The sequence below is a fragment of the Aedes albopictus genome, chromosome 2 (genome assembly GCF_035046485.1).
Source record: "Aedes albopictus strain Foshan chromosome 2, AalbF5, whole genome shotgun sequence".
NCBI classification, from domain to species: Eukaryota; Metazoa; Arthropoda; class Insecta; order Diptera; family Culicidae; genus Aedes; species Aedes albopictus.
Genome location: NC_085137.1, coordinates 248,762,677 through 248,780,958, shown reverse-complemented (window position 1 = coordinate 248,780,958; position 18,282 = coordinate 248,762,677). Strand labels below are relative to the sequence as shown.

The following is an 18,282-nucleotide window of genomic DNA, read 5'->3' as shown; positions in this document are numbered from 1 at the left end:
TCATGTGGTTAACCTTCCGTTAATTGCGCTGTTGTACTTTGTACAACACATGAGAATTATCGACTATTACTTTGAAACCATTTTTTCTATCGATGTCAAACCCGAATGTATTCTACAGGAAACTTATTTGCAATATTATAAGACCTTTTTTGAAAACAGTATAACTCCTTATAATGCGGAAAATTGAAAATCGCATTATGAAGAACGTACTATATATGATAAGATAGACAGTTGAATGTGAATTAGTGTATTTCAAAATCTAAATGATCTAGAAATATGGTGTCTTCGGTAAAGTTACTTGTGATATCAAGAGCCTACGCGAGGTGACCTGAGTAGTTCAGATTTCAACCGATAGGCGGCGCTAGTGAGCATGTAATTTTTATATCCCATATAACTCAGGATCCTGAGTACTTAGGAAGATGATGTCTTCGGCAAAGTTGTTTGGTTGGTTAAACACTAACTGATGCAGAGCCGTATGGTTTGAAACTCCACATCTACTGCCGTGAATCGCATATTTGTCCCATTTGCATAGGAAATCCAGCAAAGATGGGACTGATATGCGATTCACGGTAGTCTAGGTGGCGCTAGTGGGCATTGAAATTTTATAACTCATACATCTCAGGACCCTGATTACTTAGAAAGATGATGTCTTCTGCAAAGTTGTTTAGTAGATCAAACACTAACTGATGAAGACAAGTATGATGTGGAATTCCACATCCAGGTGGCGCTAGTGAGTACTCAAATATTGTAACTTATATATCTCGAGATCCTGATTACTTAGAAAGATAATGTCTTCAGCTAAGTTGTTTAGTAGATCGAACACTAACTGATGGAGAGCCGTATGATTTGAAACTCCACATCTAGGTGGCGCTAGTGGGTATTCAAATTTTATAACTCATGTGTCTCAAGACCCTGATTACTTAGAAAGATGGTGTCTTCTGAAAAGTTGTTTAGTAGATCAAACACTAACTGATGAAGACAAATATGACGTGCAATTTCACATCCAGGTGGCACTAGTGAGCATACCCATTTTATACCTCATATCAGCCCAAACATGTCTAAAGGTCCTATCTGCAGAAGAGAGTCTCTCTTTAGTTTCCCTCTCTTTCGTTAATATCTCAGCTGTTTATTTGTATTATGATTATCTCCTTGCATTGAACAATCGTCTTTTGATTTTTACTGAAAAAATAGTTGAAAAGTGTACCATTACATTGCAATAATTGAAAGAGAAAGTGAACAAAGAGAGCCTCTAAAATGCAGATAGGACCTATTGAAATGTTTGGCCTGATATATCTCAAGATCCTGATTACTTAGAAAGATGATGTCTTCGACATTGTTGTTTGATGGATAAAGGATGGATGTACTTATCCCGTGACATTGACAACCTTAAGATAGAGTATACTGACATACGATGGTCAGATATTGAATATTTTACTAAGCGCTTTAACTACACCATGCTATCCACTGGTGCATGTAATGTATGTCGTGTCCATGGTCTAGTGTTAAGTTCTGTTCAGTCTGTACAGCCTCTGGCTGAAGACGGTGTCCCGCGCCTTTTTAATCGGGATCCTGAGCTACAAGAGATTAAAAATTCACATGCTCACTAGCGCAACTATCACTCATCTATAAGCCCTTGATATACCAAACATCTTTGTCGAAGACACTATCTTTCTAAGTAATCAGGGTCCAGAGATACATAATATATAATGTTTACGTGCTCACTAGCGCTGCCAAGTGATGAAATTTCAAATTAAACTGAGAATCATCCGTAAGTACTTGACCTACCAAACAACTTTGTCGAAGACACCATCTTTCTAAGTTATCGGGTTCCCGAGATACATAGGATACAAAGTTTATTTGCTCACTAGCGCCACCTAGTGGTGGAATTTCCAATAAAACGGCCAATATAGGGTGTCCCAGAAAGTATGGGCACAACTTTGCAGCTCTGCCATTTGGGAATGGATGCATATACAAACTTTATTTTCACACATATCCTGCCTTAATATGTTAACATCAAATGCCAATCACTAAAATTTGCATTTAACACTTTGTTTGAAAGCGGTAGAACATTCCCTAAAAGACCTTTTAAAGCTTCTGCACAAATTGCTATATTTTTCAATAACATCACTTAACAAATTGTTGCCTACGCATGAAATTAAGCTCGATAAAAATTTCAAAAAATATTTCCGTGTATTTCCATATGCGTATCTATTATACAACCCTTAGTTTGAATTGACGACATATACTTTTGAACCTGAAAAATTAATTTAAACACCAAAATCAATATTTTTGAAAACCCGTTTTTCTAATAAATGAAAACAAGCATCTGAATATATATCACAACATGCAGAAAATAACATTTTTATTTTACTATAAGTAAAATAAATGCCCCAGCTTTATGAAGTGCAGATTGAATTATTTTTATTCTCGTTAAAACATGTTTAAAAACTCGAATGTCTGTGGACATGTCTTATCCAGAAATAGAAAAGGCGAATTTTCCCGTTTTCTCGAAATTCTGAAATACCCCTGCGTACGGGCAAAACATATTTTTATAAAAAAAATTCAATCAACCATCTGAGGAAACATGTTTTTGAATATATTATGTGAAAAAATTCGAAAAAAATGTTTCGAATTCGGATATTTGGCAAAACCGTAAAAAGGTAGTTTGTGCAGAAGTTTTGAAAGATGTTTTTTTCATTTTAAACATTCTGCATACAAAAACCCTTTTTAATGTATAATCTCTTCACAGGTATCAATTAAAATACCTTGAATAAAAATAAAAAAATATAAAAATTGTTGTTTGTTAAGAAAATGATTGTATTTTCGCTATACAAAGTTGTGCCCATACTTTCTGGGACACCCTATAATCTGTAAGCCGTTTACCTACCAAACAACTTTGCCGAAGACACCATCTTTCTAAGACATCAGGATCCTGAGATATAAGATATAACATGAAATTGCTCATTAGCGCCGCCTAGTGATGAAATTTCAAATTAAACTGTGAATCATCCGTAAGTCCTTGACCTACCAAACAACTTTGTCAAAGACACCATCTTTCTAAGTAATCAGGATCCCGAGATACATAGAATATAAAGTTTATTTGCTCACTGGCGCCGCCTAGTGGTGGAATTTCCAATTAAACGGCCAATAATCTGTAAGCCGTTCACATACCAAACAACTTTGTCGAAGAAACCATCTTTCGAAGATATCAGGATCCTGAGATATAAGATATAACATGATATTGCTCACTAGCGCCGCCTAGTGGACGTATTACGAATCAACTTTGTCAGCATCAAGTAGCCCATGAAATTTACAACAACTTTGCCAAAGACAGTCCTCCTCTAAGCAATCAGGATCCTTAGATATTTCAGAATGTATGGGTGTTGTACAAAGTACAACGCGCGACTGCTCGCGTTACAAAAGTTGGCGCGAGTACTGAAAGGTTAACTTTTCATTGCTTATCGTTTTACGGCTGGTTCGCAGGGTCTGACATCAACCCACTAACCCTTGGAACTTGGCTTGGGCTTACATTTCCGAAAACTACGGGATCTGTTTTCCCTCCAATTATAGTGCTCAACTGCTGAATAACAAGGCTCAAGCGACAGTTTTTGCCGGGGGTGGTGTTTTTTAAAAGGTGCCAAGTACAATTACATGTGGGGCCCGGATCAATGGAAATAGTGCGCACACAATTCGCAGAAAAAGACGTACAATCGCTTAAGTGCTCCAGATAATTTCGAAAGAGTGTGTTATTGCATCAAATGCAGCAGATTACCGAAAATAAGAACTCTAACCCTACTTCCTTATCATCCCATTGGTTTTGCAACTTGCATGAGTTTCTACAACAGCAATTATATCACTCACTACCGTACCATAGCTCTTACGTGACAGATGTTGAAGCGCTATAATCTCTCGGCTCCTTATCTTAACCATGCAGATTTTGGCGTTTATTGCCTTTAATTGTGATAACATATAATATTCAATGTATAATAGAGAGCATTTCGGTAGATTAGGTCATAATCCTCTTTATGCATACCTTACCTACTTTCCCCAAATAATAAATAATCAAACCATATCTGTTATTCATTCGCAGGCTACAACAAACCCGCCATACCACGTCACCCTACGATACCGGGAATCACCAGTGACGAGGAGGTTGACTCCTCCCTCGGACTGGGTGAGCTAGCGCAACTAACAGTCAACAATGAGGCCGAATCGACGTACGAGGTGTCCAACGCGAAGGAACCCTACCGCAAAACCTGGAACGCCAAATATACGCTACGGTCGCACTTTGACGGTGTCCGAGCGCTGGCGTTCCACCCGCAGGAGTCCGTTCTTATAACTGCCTCCGAGGACCACACGCTAAAGCTGTGGAACCTGCAGAAAACCGTGCCAGCTAAAAAGTCCGCTAGTCTAGATGTGGAGCCTCTCTACACGTTCCGTTCGCATAACGGACCGGTGCTGTGTTTAGCAATGTCCGCCAACGGTGAACAGTGCTACTCGGGTGGTCTGGACGGAGCGATCAACTGTTGGAATCTGCCAAACTACAACATTGATCCGTACGATAGCTATGACCCGGAGGTGATGAAATGTACGCTGGACGGACACACCAACGCCGTATGGGGTCTAGCGGTGAACCACACGAAAAACAGCCTGGTGTCGTGTTCCGCTGATGGAACGGTCAAGTTGTGGACACCTTCCGGTAAGATTCCACAGCTGAACAACACATTCACGTCGGAAGCGGAGGGTATCCCGACGTCGGTGGATTTCGTCCGCGATCAAACCGACAGAATAGTGGTCGCCTACAGTAGTACGCATTGTTTAATCTACGATACGGAAACCGGAAGGCAGGTAGTGAAACTGGAGGCCAGTCAGGAGATGACCGGCAACGTAGGAAAACACATTAACAAAGTGATCAGCCATCCGACGCTACCGATAACGATCACGGCCCACGAGGATCGGCACATCCGGTTCTGGGACAACACCACCGGGTCGTTGATTCACTCGATGGTGGCCCATCTGGACGCGGTCACCAGTTTGGCCATCGACGCGCACGGGTTGTATCTGCTGTCCGGGTCGCACGATTGCTCCATCCGGCTGTGGCACATGGACAACAAGACGTGCGTGCAGGAGATCACGGCCCATCGTAAAAAGTTCGACGAAAGTATATTGGACGTTGCATTTCATCCTTCGAAGCCGTATATTGCTAGTGCAGGTGCTGATGCAATAGCTAAAGTGTTCGTTTAATATGTAAGTCACCACGCTGAAACTTTTTTATGCAAAAAATGTACAGAGTCAGCAGGCGTTGCGTGGGAGGGAATACTAGTAGGCGATGATCTGGTCGATCAGATAGTGGTGTGAAACGTGGCGATGTTCAAGTTCCACTGATCGAGGATGATCAACGGCCATACAGTCTCAATAGCCCCCAAAGTCCAAAATTGGTCATTGAAAACTCGTCAAAGTGACCTCGGCCTGTGGAACTGACACGCGGAAACATGGTTCGCACACGCTTGCTAAGTACGCCCATGTCGAAAGTTGATCCGGATTCAAACAAAAAATATGGAATAAAGGCATGTTCTTTATAAAACAAAAGTAGTATACACAAATCCGAGAGCGCAGTGCGGGAAAGAGAGAATTAAGCAAGAGATACGCGATACGCGCTTAGATGCAACAGGCAAACCGTAGTTGTTTTTAATTATCACGAACATTCTAGTTACAAACAAAAAATATTAAAAGCTGACGATTGAAAGCAGAGAAGTAAAATAACAGACTTAGTAATATTGCATGATAATTTTTACAGAGAAAGCAAAAACTCACATAAAAACATAACACACTCAAACACATAGCATACATTCTTACAACAAACACACACGAGCGACTTCTACCGGAAGAACTCTAGAACATAGGCGTTCGATATTCAGGTCGGTGTGCTGAATCCGAGGCAAACCGCAGCGGCGGAAATGATCCAAACGCCTACGATTATGACAACAGAAAACAGAAAGCGGCTGGCGATAGTATAGCCAGCCAGACAGACGATACACACACGTGAACTCACAAAATCATGACCTAGTTGGTTCGGATTTGGTTGCAAATGATGATGAATGCTCGGAACCTTGATATCGATATGAGCCTTTGTAGGAAATTTCGTCATTTTACGGCATTACCCCAAGGGAAAATTCGTTTTTTGGAAATCTTTAAGCAAGTTTTTCCTTGTCTCAGCAAATCACAAACTTAAAATGATAAATCATCCAGGGGGATTTTTGTCATTCCACGATATTGCCTCCAAGGGAAATTCCGTGTTGAAATTTCTTCCAACATGTTTTAAAGCACTGATTATGAGACACCTATATGTTTATTTACAAAGTATCAAAACCCTAAATCAAAGAGCGAATTATGTTAATTATCAACTGTCGTTTTCAACCCGAGAATAACGTTAGCCCCACGAGAAAACATTCCTCCTATAATTTCTCTCGGATTCCTTTTAGCATTTCTTCAAAGATTTCTTGCCGGGACTTTTTCAAATATTATTCTCCTGGTATCTCTCCCTGGCTTGTCTTAGGATTCTTCGTAGGGTTCTCCAGGGATTTCTACGGAGAATCTCACAATTATTTCTCCACTTATTCTACCAAAGTTCGTTCCGGGAGTCTTCCAGATATACCTCTCCAAGAATTCAATTCAAGGTAATAGTTCCGGTGAAGCAATTTAACCTTCCGTAACTCGCGCGGTTGACTACCTGCGTCAGCACCACACTGGTGCTGAGTACAAAAAGCGAGATTTTTTGAACGTGTTGTACAAAATACAACAGCGCGATCGCTCGAGGGTTAAACAATACAATATTCATATTGTAGCAACTTTTTCCAAAGCAACTATTGCCCTATTGCGAGCATTTATCATCATCTCAACCAAATGTCCAACTCTAATCCGCTGAAAAGTAATTCCTGTAATCGAATTTTATAGATAATTGAAAAATAACGAAAAAATCAAAGCGCCAGCTACAGAAGCCGTAGAGGAAAAGCTTATCCCGTTTTTAATGCTTCCAAAAGTGGTTTCGTTCAACCGACATATGTTGCAAATCTCTTCTTCTTCTTCTACTTCTGCTTATGCCCTGTCCGGTTACGACAGAACAACTCTAACGAAAGAATCTTCACTCCCCAGCCAGCAAGGACTATTCCCCAGGTTTGGGCGAATCCCTTTTCCATTTCCTTTCAAACTGCATTCAACAATAGTCTGTGTCTGTTCGTTTTAAATAGATTTTTTTATGTTTCTCTTGATAACCAGAAAAAAACGGGAAAACTATAATAAGCAGAAATAGTGTTGAAACAAGAAGAAAAAAGTAACAAAAGTATAGAGGACTCATTCATGGATTTCAACGTGAGTTTTAGATCTTAGTGTAGAAAGTGATAAGAAAAAAAGATATAAAATGCAAATTAATTGAGAAAAAATATGTATAACAGTGTAGAGACTTCTACATTTAAAAAAAAATCATAAACATACAAAACACGGGAGACCGAGAATAGGAGAATATGTAAAATGACGGAAAGAAACGGAGAGCCAGGTACGATACATCTCTGCCCCCAAACAAGATGGAATTCTTGTCGCAAAAAAAGTGTAGGGAAAACAAAATTGACTTCGTAATCGGGTGGCCCGCATCCAATGAAAACGCGAAGGCCGTTCACAGTAGGCAGGCAGATCAGGAGAGTATGAAGAAAATCAAGTGAAAACAAAGTAAAAATGTATTTATTTTACTCATATAATCGTAATACGTTGTTAATTAATGATTTGATTTATTATAAATAAAGTGTAGATTAATTACGGTTTCGTTCTTTCAGTTTAATTTCACTTCCTTTGTTCCCAGGGGTAGTATTCAGTCGAAATGTTTCGTTTTCTGGTTCAGTTCGTACAGTACCGACGCGGGTCGTTGGAAATGTTTTTACAACAACAATTATTTCGTGTACTTTTTGTTCTTTCTTTTATATTCCGTTTATGGACCCTAAGATATTCAAACGGTGCAGCTGAATTCCAGTTCGGATAGAACAAACAAACACACACACAATTAACCCCCAAAATGTGGTAGAATTGATATAGGAAATCATTAGAGAGACGTCGACGACAAGAGTAACGTTGTTTCATCATATTACCTGATAGCAATACACAAGCGCAAATTTATAGAAAAACACCCGACAACGGAAAAGAAAAGTACAGGCAAAAACACGAGGCGAATGTTTCGGATTCATTTATATGTTTTGAAAAGGCATTGTTCAAGCCGTGAAACGTTTTTTGCAGGTCTAGATACATTTTACCAGTTTTTTTAAATCCTATTTCAACTTACAAATATATTATTCAAGCCAAATAATCTTTCTCTATTCGTCCTTTTAGTCATCTTCTGTAATAACAACCAATCCATTTGATAGACATAGTCTGTTTACATATCTAGAATCTAGATGCAAAAATTTTGCAAACCATTCATCGTTTCAATGAATTAGCTGTGTAATATCATTACAACAGTTCAGCGCGTGGTTTTCCGGCGAAACAATTGCCCTTCTTCCTTGTTGAATGGGGGTGGAACTGAATCGGTAAGAACTATGACAAGATGGTGAACCATCACACGTGCCTGGAAGCATAGAATTATGAGGAAAATTTCATTACAATTCGAAATAATTTTCAGGGAATTCTGTTGAATCAGGGAATTTTCTATTTTATGGAACTTTATTGCAAAATGTGATTGGGATCAATGTCAATGTGTTTAGGGTTCCCCAAATAACATTTTCAGCGCTATAAGCTTTCAGTATTTTGCTTTCTGCTGCATAACAGCTGAATTCAAGCAGTGAACGCTGGAAAAAAACGCTAGTCAAAAATAAACCATAAGCTGCAATGTTAATACCTACCATACAACTCCGAAATCACAAAACAACAGCGCTTTGAAACTCTTTATGTGATATCAGCAGCGCTTTGAAGTCTTCTATAGATCATTCTTTCAGCTAGAAGCTGTGGCAGTGCAATCACACAGCTTGTTGAATGTAAACCTCGATGTGAGCATTATTCCGTTTGAAGTTTCACATGCTTTTTCAACTAGATGAAGTTGAGTAAGCATTCTTGCAGCATAACTGCAGCATAAGCCTTGTCTAGTGTAAAAGAAAACGGGCTATTTTCTTTGCTTTTTATATAGGTACACACTGAAAGACGGCTTGCAGTTGAAATTACTATTGTGAGGGTTAATTTAAATACCGTCAGTGTACCAGTAACCGCTCATGACCCAATAACCGCTCACTGTTGCAAAACTCAAGTTTTCACGCATAAATACCCCCTTTTCGTCGCTGATATTCTTGGACAATATGAAATCAATGAGAGCAAAGCCATTTTATGCAATATTTACCAAATAACATAAATTTTAAAAACAAAACAGTAGAATTTTTTGAGCGGCTATTGGACTCAAAAAAGCCGTTGGAAATTTTATGTGTTCCAATAACCGCTCACGCAAAAAAATACGCGAAAATTGTAAAAACTGTCGATATTAGTACACAGTGTATTCAATCACTATTATACACTCCCGCTGAGCAGGAAAAAAATAATTGTAAAAACATAGGAGTTCCAAAAATAATTCACTTTTCCGCAAAAGTCTATTTAAAAGATGGCATACATTTGTCCGTGAGCGGAATTAGGACCACTTTGGTCTCACACAAATTGTAATAAAATCATACTTTTATGAAAAGTTCTACATAAGTCTTGTTTTGTATCTGATTGTACTTAGATTAAACTAACTTAAAATGCAAAAACATTACAAATTGGCTTACCAGTCATTTAACAGATGATGTTTTTCTGCAAAACTGGCCTTAGATGAGCGGAATCTGGTACCCTGATGGTACCAACACCACTAAATTCGTGCAGACTGAGCTTCGTTTCAATTCAACAGATTAATGTTTTCAATTTTACCATGGACCCGATTTACAATTAAAAAAAAAATGTTGGCAACCAGATTCGAACCAAGAACCTTGAGTTCGCCAGGCTCAGACGCTACCACTCGGCTATCGAACCGGTTGATAATAGAGGACACAAAACGCACACAAGAAGCATTTGTGGGTCGATGATCACGATTTTCCATGGTAAATTTGAAAACATTTTCATGCTGATCATTACCGCAAGCCGTCTTTTAGTGCAACAGTTTAACAGCGACGACATCATCGGAACCAGTGGATACAGAGATAGGGAGTTCGATTCCAAGTAACGGCAGGTACTTTAATTGTTCTAATTTCAAAAGCGGTACTTCCAGTTACCGTAAATTATTTCAACCATTCGCAATCCGATGATTTGGGGTTGCCCCATAACATAACTATTATATAACAGCTGTTAGAAGGCTGAAAAAGCGCCTTTTAAGATTTTTTATACAGTTAGTGGTTACATAAGAGCCGCGAAAAGAACTATGACTTGGTGGCATAGAAGCTGTTCGCACAGCATGTACATGTTAATTAAGTTCGCCAGATTCATTGGTATAGGGCTTGGATAGTAGCTTCCGTCTCTATATATACAACACAGTAACTCAGTATCAAGCCGTACTGAGAATGATTTGTTGACGTTAACATTCACAACACATGTTAGTTGGGTCTCTACTTCTTAGCAACATTTTTATTGAGCAACTCCAAGACAAACGCAACGATTGAGTACTACCTATAAGTGTCCCTTATGAATAGGAAACCCAGCGATTATAGCCAGTATGAATCTCTTCAATTATATTCTTGAGAAGTGTATAAAGATATTCTTTAGAACTCTTGGAGTTATAAAATCCCCGGTGTCGTTTTAGTAGATATTTGAGTTTTTGACAGGAGCACAAATTTCCCAAATGAGTTCTACTTCTTCCTTGCAGCTGTACGTTCCCACTGGATCTTGGACGGCCTCTGGTCAACTTTGTGTTCTTTGAGCACTTCCACACCAATGTTACGCGCCAACCGATGCTGCCGAATTGCAAAACAAAGAGAACTTTTACAGTCGACAGAATTCTCTGGTGGATAAGATTGCAAAAGGTCCAAAAGGATATCAAGATCCTCATGGGCAACTTCAACGCGAAGGTTGGTTTCGACAACTCGGACTATGAGCACGTCATGGGACGCCATGACATGGTATTTGGGGGATCGCTCTTTCCCCATCGACCAGTGCACAAAGTGGCATGGGTTTCCCGTGATGGCGTCACGGAAAATCAAATCGACCACATCTGCATCAGCAGGAAATGGAGACGGAGCCTTCTTGATGTGCGAAACAAACGAAGCGCCGACATTGCGTCCGACTATCATTTCCTATCGGCGAAATCCGGCTGCGCATTGCGAGGATCCACCGACAGGAGGAAAAAATCGAGCGCCGGTTCAACACAAGCCGACTGGAAGACGCTACGGTGAAAAGGTCCTTCGTCGAGGAACTGGAGAACCGTGTTGCGGATATTCCGGAAGGTTGAAGCGTGGAAAACCAATGGAGCGCCATCAAGAACGCCATCATCGTCACCGGCGAGAATAATTTGAGTGAGTTACGCACCCAGAGAAAGCAGTGGATCACAGATGACACCTGTAAGAACATAGAGGAGCGAAAGAACGCCAAAGTGATATAGCGAGCGAAAACACGAGGAGCCAAAGTCGTAGCCCGTCAGCGGCATTCGGCACTCGAAAAGGAATTGAAGCGCTTATGTAGGCGGGACAAAAAATCTTGGGCGGACTCACTGGCCGAAGAAGGCGAGAAAGCCGCAAACACCGGCGACATCCGTCCCCTCTACGATGTCTCACGTCGGCAGAGTGGGACTAAGATGAATGCTACGATGCCCGTAAAAGATACATCTGGACAGTTATTTACCAGCCGGACCAGCTGAAATGCTGGTTCGAGCACTTTGGAAACCTTTTTCAAGTATCGGCCACGCCACCAACACCTCAGCATGATCCGCCAAGGTTTCGACGCATTACCCGTGTCAACACCGAAGCTCCATCATTGTCGGAGATAGAAACAGCCGTTCGTAGCATGAAATCGTACAGGGCCCCGGGGGTCGATGGCATATCAGCCGAGATGTTCAAAGCTGACCCCGTAATATATGCACAGCTGCTGCATCAAGTATTCTGCAACATATGGGAAAACGCACATTTCCGGTCGACTGGATGCAAGGCGTCTTAGTAAAGCTGCCCAAATAGGGTGACCTGACTGTATGCGATAATTGGCGGGATATCATCTTGCTGCGCATCATTCTCAAAGTCCTCTGCAAAGTAATCCTTAACCAAAGACAGGACAAGATTGACGCAACTCTCCGGCGGCATCGAGCAGGATTCCGTGCCGGATGATCCTGTGTGGACCATATTGTCACGCTCCGTACCATCTTGGAGCAAATCAATGAATTCCAAGAATCTCTCTACCTGGTGTTCATTGATTACGAAAAAGCCGTCCCAATCACGAAAACAACCCTTTAGGCGCAAGGGTGTCCCTGAGACAATCATCGTCCTCACAGTACGTGGCAATTCGTGTAGAGTACTGCACAACGGTGTCTTGTCCGATCCTATTCGGGTCGCTGCTGCAGTGAGGCAATGATATATCCTATCACCGCTACTGTTCCTCTTCGTCATCGACGAGATCCTGGTAGGTGCGATTGATCATGAACCAAATCGTGGGTTGCTGTTGCAGCCCATTACCATGGAGCATCTAAATAACTTCGAACTGGCTGATGACGTTGTTCACTTAGCTCAACGGCGCTCGATGATCATGTCGATCGCTCCTCGGTGGCAGATCTCACCAACAACGTCAACAAGACCAAATCGTTAGATGTAAACACGTCCAACCCTTCCAGCTTCACGGTAGCTGGGCAAGCAGTGGAGAATGCTGAAAGCTTCCAATATCTTGGTAGCCACATGGCGGCCGATGGTGGCACCAAGATCGACATAGGTGCACGGATCAAGAAGGCGAGGGCTGCCTTTGCGAGTTTAAGAAATGTATGGAAAAACAATCAGATTAGTCGACGCACCAAAATCCGAATTTTTAACTCGAAAGTGAAATCTGTGCTGCTGTACGCCAGTGAAGCTTGGTGTGTACCAGTGAAGAACACTCAACGGCTGCAGGCCTGCGGTATGTATATTATTTGCGCATGATGGCCTCACAATTGGATCTCCAACGTGGAGTTCCATCGTCGATGTCATCGAAAGCCGAATGCGACAAAAATTCGGGCGCAGGGGCGAGTACGAAATCTGCAAGTAAGCGTTAGATTGGAACCCAGCAGGACATCGCAGCAGAGGCTCATGACGGCGCAGCCTCAACAAGGAAACAAAGGAAGTCGACAGAAATTTGACCTGGTCACAGATCAAGGCGATGGCTGGCATTCGTCCAGAATGGAGATCTTTCAATTCGGCCCTCTGCACCACCGTGGGTGCCCAGGACTGAAAGTAAGTAAGTAATCTCGGATCATATCTTCGGTTCATGCGACTTGACTGATTTCGGTGTTTACAGCATTTACGTTGCTGAAGTGGCGGCTATACGTTACATGTTACGGTAAATTAGCAAACTTCCGCCTAAGTTCTTCTTTACCGACAGTCTATGCTCTCCGTAGGTTATTCAGTCCTCCTAATATCATCCTCATGGCTTGGTCTCATTGAAATTGTTCGATTCCGGACTCTGAATGAACAGGGTTCTCTCTTGGTAAAGGTTCGCATTGAGTTATCAAGAGATCTTGATCCGCTGGTATCACAAATGGAGGGATGGAGATATGTTAACTCTTAACAGTTGTATGAAACACTCCAAGTCCGAGGAAAACAGAAATCCGACATTTTAGTGCAGCTAAGTGTAAATGTCGGTAGATGAACTAGAATGTAGAAGGAAGGTACCGATCTGGTAGAAATATCTGGCAGTGGCTTGCGAAATGATGCAAAGAGATAATCAGGCTGGGTGTCAATAGTCGTTCAGGTACCGAGAGGCGAGGATTCCCGGAAACTGTGCCGAGATCTAGAGAGATCGAGACGACCGTAGGATCAGGATGGCAGCAGGTACTCGGCGGCGGAAGAATCCTGGTGACAGTAGGAGCTTATTAACGGAAATTGCTCGGTTGCAAGGGGCTAGTTGATAGGGGCTCGGTAAACAATAGTAGCTTGGGAGACAGAAGAAAAACGCTTAGCTGGTACTTAGCGATATATGTCAATAGGCCTGCAGAATGGAGGATACAAGTATGGAGAATATTGTTAGTGTTGGTAGTTGTCGTAGTTTGAGGGTCTTTCCAAGCAACACACATGGTTTCACAGCCTCCCGTATCGTTACACCTGGAGATCACCACAACAAACGGAATCGCAAATCGACCACGTTCTGATTGATGGACGGCACTTCTCCGACATTATCGACGTCAGGACCTATCGTGGCGCTAATATCGACTCTGGTCTCTACCTACCTGGTGATGGTTAAACTGCGCCCAAAACTCTCCGTTATTAACAATGTACAGTACCGGCGGCCGTCCCGGTACGATCTAGAGCGACTGAAGCAACCGGATGTCGCCACCATATACGCGCAGAATCTCGAGGCAGCGTTGCCGGATGAGGGTGTGCTCGATGTGGCCCCTCTAGAGGACTGCTGGAGTACAGTTAAAGCAGCCATCAACAACGCCGCCGAGAGCACTATCGGGTACGTAGAACGGAGTCGACGAAACGATTGGTTCAACGAGGAGTGCAGAGCGGTTCTGGAGGAGAAGGATGCAGCGCGGGGGGTAATGCTGCAGCATGGAACCCGACAGAATGTGGAGCGATACAGACAGGAGCGGAAGCAGCAGACCCGTCTCTTCCGGGAGAAAAAGCGCCGCCTGGAGGAAGCAGAGTGCGAGGAAATGGAACTGCTGTGCCGTTCACAAGAAAAACGTAAGTTTTGCCAGAAGCTCAACGCATCCCGCAAAGGCTACGGCAGGCAAGCCGAAATCTGCAGGAATAAGGACGGAAGCCTCCTGACGGACACGCGTGAGGTGATCGAAAGGTGGAAGCAGCACTTCGACGAACACCTGAATGGCGAAGAGAATGTAGGCACGGAGGACCAAGGCAGCGGAGGAAATGACTATGTTGGTGCAGTAGAGGACGGAAACGAACCAACTCCCACGCTGAGGGAAGTTAAGGATGCCATCCACCAGCTCAAAAACAACAAAGCGGCTGGTAAGGACGGTATCGCAGCAGAACTCATCAAGATGGGCTCGGAAAAGTTGGCCACCTGTCTGCACCCGTTAGTAGTCAAGATCTGGGAAACCGAACAGCTACCGGAGGAGTGGAAGGAAGGGATCTGTCTCATCCACAAGAAAGGCGACAAGTTAATGTGTGAGAACTTTCGAGCGATCACCATTTTGAATGCCGCCTACAAAGTGCTATCCCAGATCATCTTCCGTCGTCTTTCACCTAAAGTAAATGAGCTCGTGGGAAGGGACCAAGCCGGTTTCATCGACGGCCGGTCGACAACGGATCAGATCTTCACCGTACGGCAAATCCTCCAGAAATGCCGTGAATACCAGGTCCCAACGCACCACCTGTTCATCGACTTCAAAGCGGCATACGACAGTATAGACCGCACAGAGCTATGGAAAATCATGGACGAGAACAGCTTTCCCGGGAACCACCAGACTGATAAGAGCAACGCCCAACTAACATTTATTGTGAATGTAAACGTCAACAAAGCGTCCTTAATACGGCTTGATGCTGAGTTACTGTGTTGTACATATTGCTTTTTTCACTGAAAATTTTCCTTGCTTCGCTGAACAACATGACGTTTTCTTCCAGCGAAGGCTTACGCGATACAGAAAATCGCTGAATTTCACACTAACACTGCAGAAAATCTGTCAACAATAACTCAATACACATGCATTTTTAGCGAAAAGATCTATTTGCGTGACAACAATCCACTCCCATGACTACCGGGCGGCCGCCGTCAAATATCAGGATTGCCAACTGTCCGGCGACTGCTGTTAGTTTTCTTTGTCGCCGAATCTGGCGCTGGGTCTTCGGCGCGGAAACCCAAAGGTGGGAATAAAATTTTGGGGTTTGCGCGCAATATGGACGGAAGCTTCTATGCGAGCCCTATACCAATGAATCTGGCGAACTTAATCAGCTTGTACATGCTGTGCGATCAGCTTCTATGCCACCTAGTCATAGCTCTTTTCTCGGCTCCTATGTAACCACTAACTGAATAACATCTTGAGAAGGCGCTTTTTCAGCCTTTTCGCAATTGTTAAATAATAGTTTTACGGTATCCCTAAATTAAACGATTAAATATAATTAGGTTATGGATACCGTGATGCAATACATGTGGAACTGGAATTATCACTTTTAAAATTGAATAATTAAAGTACTTGCCGCTACTTGGAATCGAACTCCCGATCTCCGTATCCACTGGTCCCGATGATGTCCTCGCTGCCACACTGCTATCATAAATAACATAGAAAATAGCCCGTTTTGTTTTACTCCAGACAAGGCTTCATAATTGTGCCACAAGAAACCTTACCCAACTTCATCTTGCTGTAAAAGCTTGTGAAACGTCAAACGCAATAATGTTTACATTGAACAAGCTGTGTGGTTGCGCCAACAGATTCTTCTTCACAGCTTCTAGCTGAAAGAGTGTGCTTTAAACGGCTACGAAGCGCTGCTGTTTTGTGTTTTGGCAACATTACAAAACGTACTCAGGCTTATTCTGCGCGGCGTGTGAGGTGAGATGAGTCGAATGAGGTGACAAAAGTCGACTCGCCTCATTTGATTTGCATTAGTCGTCTCACGTCATGTGAGATGAAACCGTCCGTCTCACCTCACACGCCGCGCAGAATAAGCCTGACTGTATAAAAGCAGCTGTTGTAGTGGCTGGGACTCTTACTCGATTTGCACATCTTCCGGCAAATCTTCCGGCATTGAATGTAAGTGCAATAAAAGCAACCCGAATAATTTCACAGCACATAGATGGATAGCTGTAAAGAACTTGTGTAGTAGCTATATATCCCGCATAAACTTCGTTTTGACAATAATGTTTATATCCGACAAGCCGTGTTGGTAAATCAACAGTTTCTTTATTACAGCTTCTAGCCGTAATGAAATCGCATAACGGCCTTTAAAGCGCTGCTGGTTTGGGGATTTGTCGGTATAACGAATTGTACTGTATAGTAGCAGCTGTTTTGTTAGTGGGGACTCCTATTCGATGTGTTCATGTTTTCACATCTTCCGGGAAATCTCCCGGAGTTGGAATACGGTGGAGTAAATGCAGCCCCAGTGACAAGCAATGAATTTCTGAAAATCGAGTTTGGTAGCTGTATGATGCTTGTTTTGCAGTCGTGTATTAGCTTATGATTTATATTTGACTAGCTTTCCTTTTATTCAGCGTTGACTGCTTTTACTCGATGGTTACACAACAGAAAGCAAATGACTGAAGCTTATAGCGCTGAAAATGTTAGTTGGGCGATGGACGGTGTGCAGAACAGTGTAAGAATTTCAGGTAAACTATCCAGTTCATTCGAATCTCGACGGGGACTACGACAAGGTGATGGACTTTCCTGCCTACTATTCAACATCGCCCTAGAAGGTGTTATGCGACGAGCCGGGCTCAACAGCCGGGGTACGATCTTCACGAAATCCGGCCAATTTGTCTGTTTTGCGAATGACATGGATATTATTGCTAGAACATTTGGAACGGTGGCAGAACTGTACACCCGCCTGAAACGCGAAGCAGCAAAGGTCGGACTAGTGGTGAATGCGGCAAGACAAAGTACATGCTGCTAGAGGTGGGACTGAGCGAGACAGGACAAGCCTTGGCAACAATGTAACGATAGACGGGGATACTTTCGAAGTGGTAGAAGAATTCGTCTACCTCGGTTCCTTGCTAACGGCTGACAATAACGTGAGCCGTGAAATACGAAGGCGCATCAGTGGAAGTCGTGCCTACTATGGGCTCTAGAAGAAACTGCGGTCAAAAAAAATTCACCCCCGCACCAAATGTACCATGTACAAGACGTTAATAAGACCGGTGGGTCGCATGGACCTAATAAAAATAAAGATTTAAATATAAAAAAAAGACCGGTGGTTCTCTACGGACACGAGACATGGACGATGCTCGAGGAGGACCTGCAAGCACTCGGAGTTTTCGAGCGACGGGTGCTAAGTACGATCTTCGGCGGCGTGCAGGAGAACGGTGTGTGGCGGAGAAGGATGAACCACGAGCTCGCTGCACTTTACGGCGAACCCAGCATCCAGAAAGTGGCCAAAGCCGGAAGGATACGATGGGCAGCGCATGTTGCAAGAATGCCGGACAACAACCCTGCAAAGTTGGTGTTTGCTAACC

At 42.7% G+C, this 18,282-nt stretch overlaps 1 protein-coding gene across 4 annotated transcripts in view; it reads left to right on the top strand.

The window, feature by feature from the left end:
• Nucleotides 1–5,898, top strand: part of LOC109433252 (striatin-3) — a 106,196-nt gene extending 100,298 nt beyond the window's left edge. For all 4 annotated transcript variants that reach the window (XM_062851482.1, XM_029859110.2, XM_062851481.1 and 1 more), the window contains exon 7: nucleotides 4,091–5,898. In XM_062851482.1, coding sequence (XP_062707466.1) covers nucleotides 4,091–5,244 — 1,154 coding nt within the window. In that variant the 3' untranslated portion in view covers nucleotides 5,245–5,898. The remainder of the gene's footprint in view (nucleotides 1–4,090) is intronic.
• The last annotated feature ends 12,384 nt before the right edge of the window (nucleotides 5,899–18,282 follow it).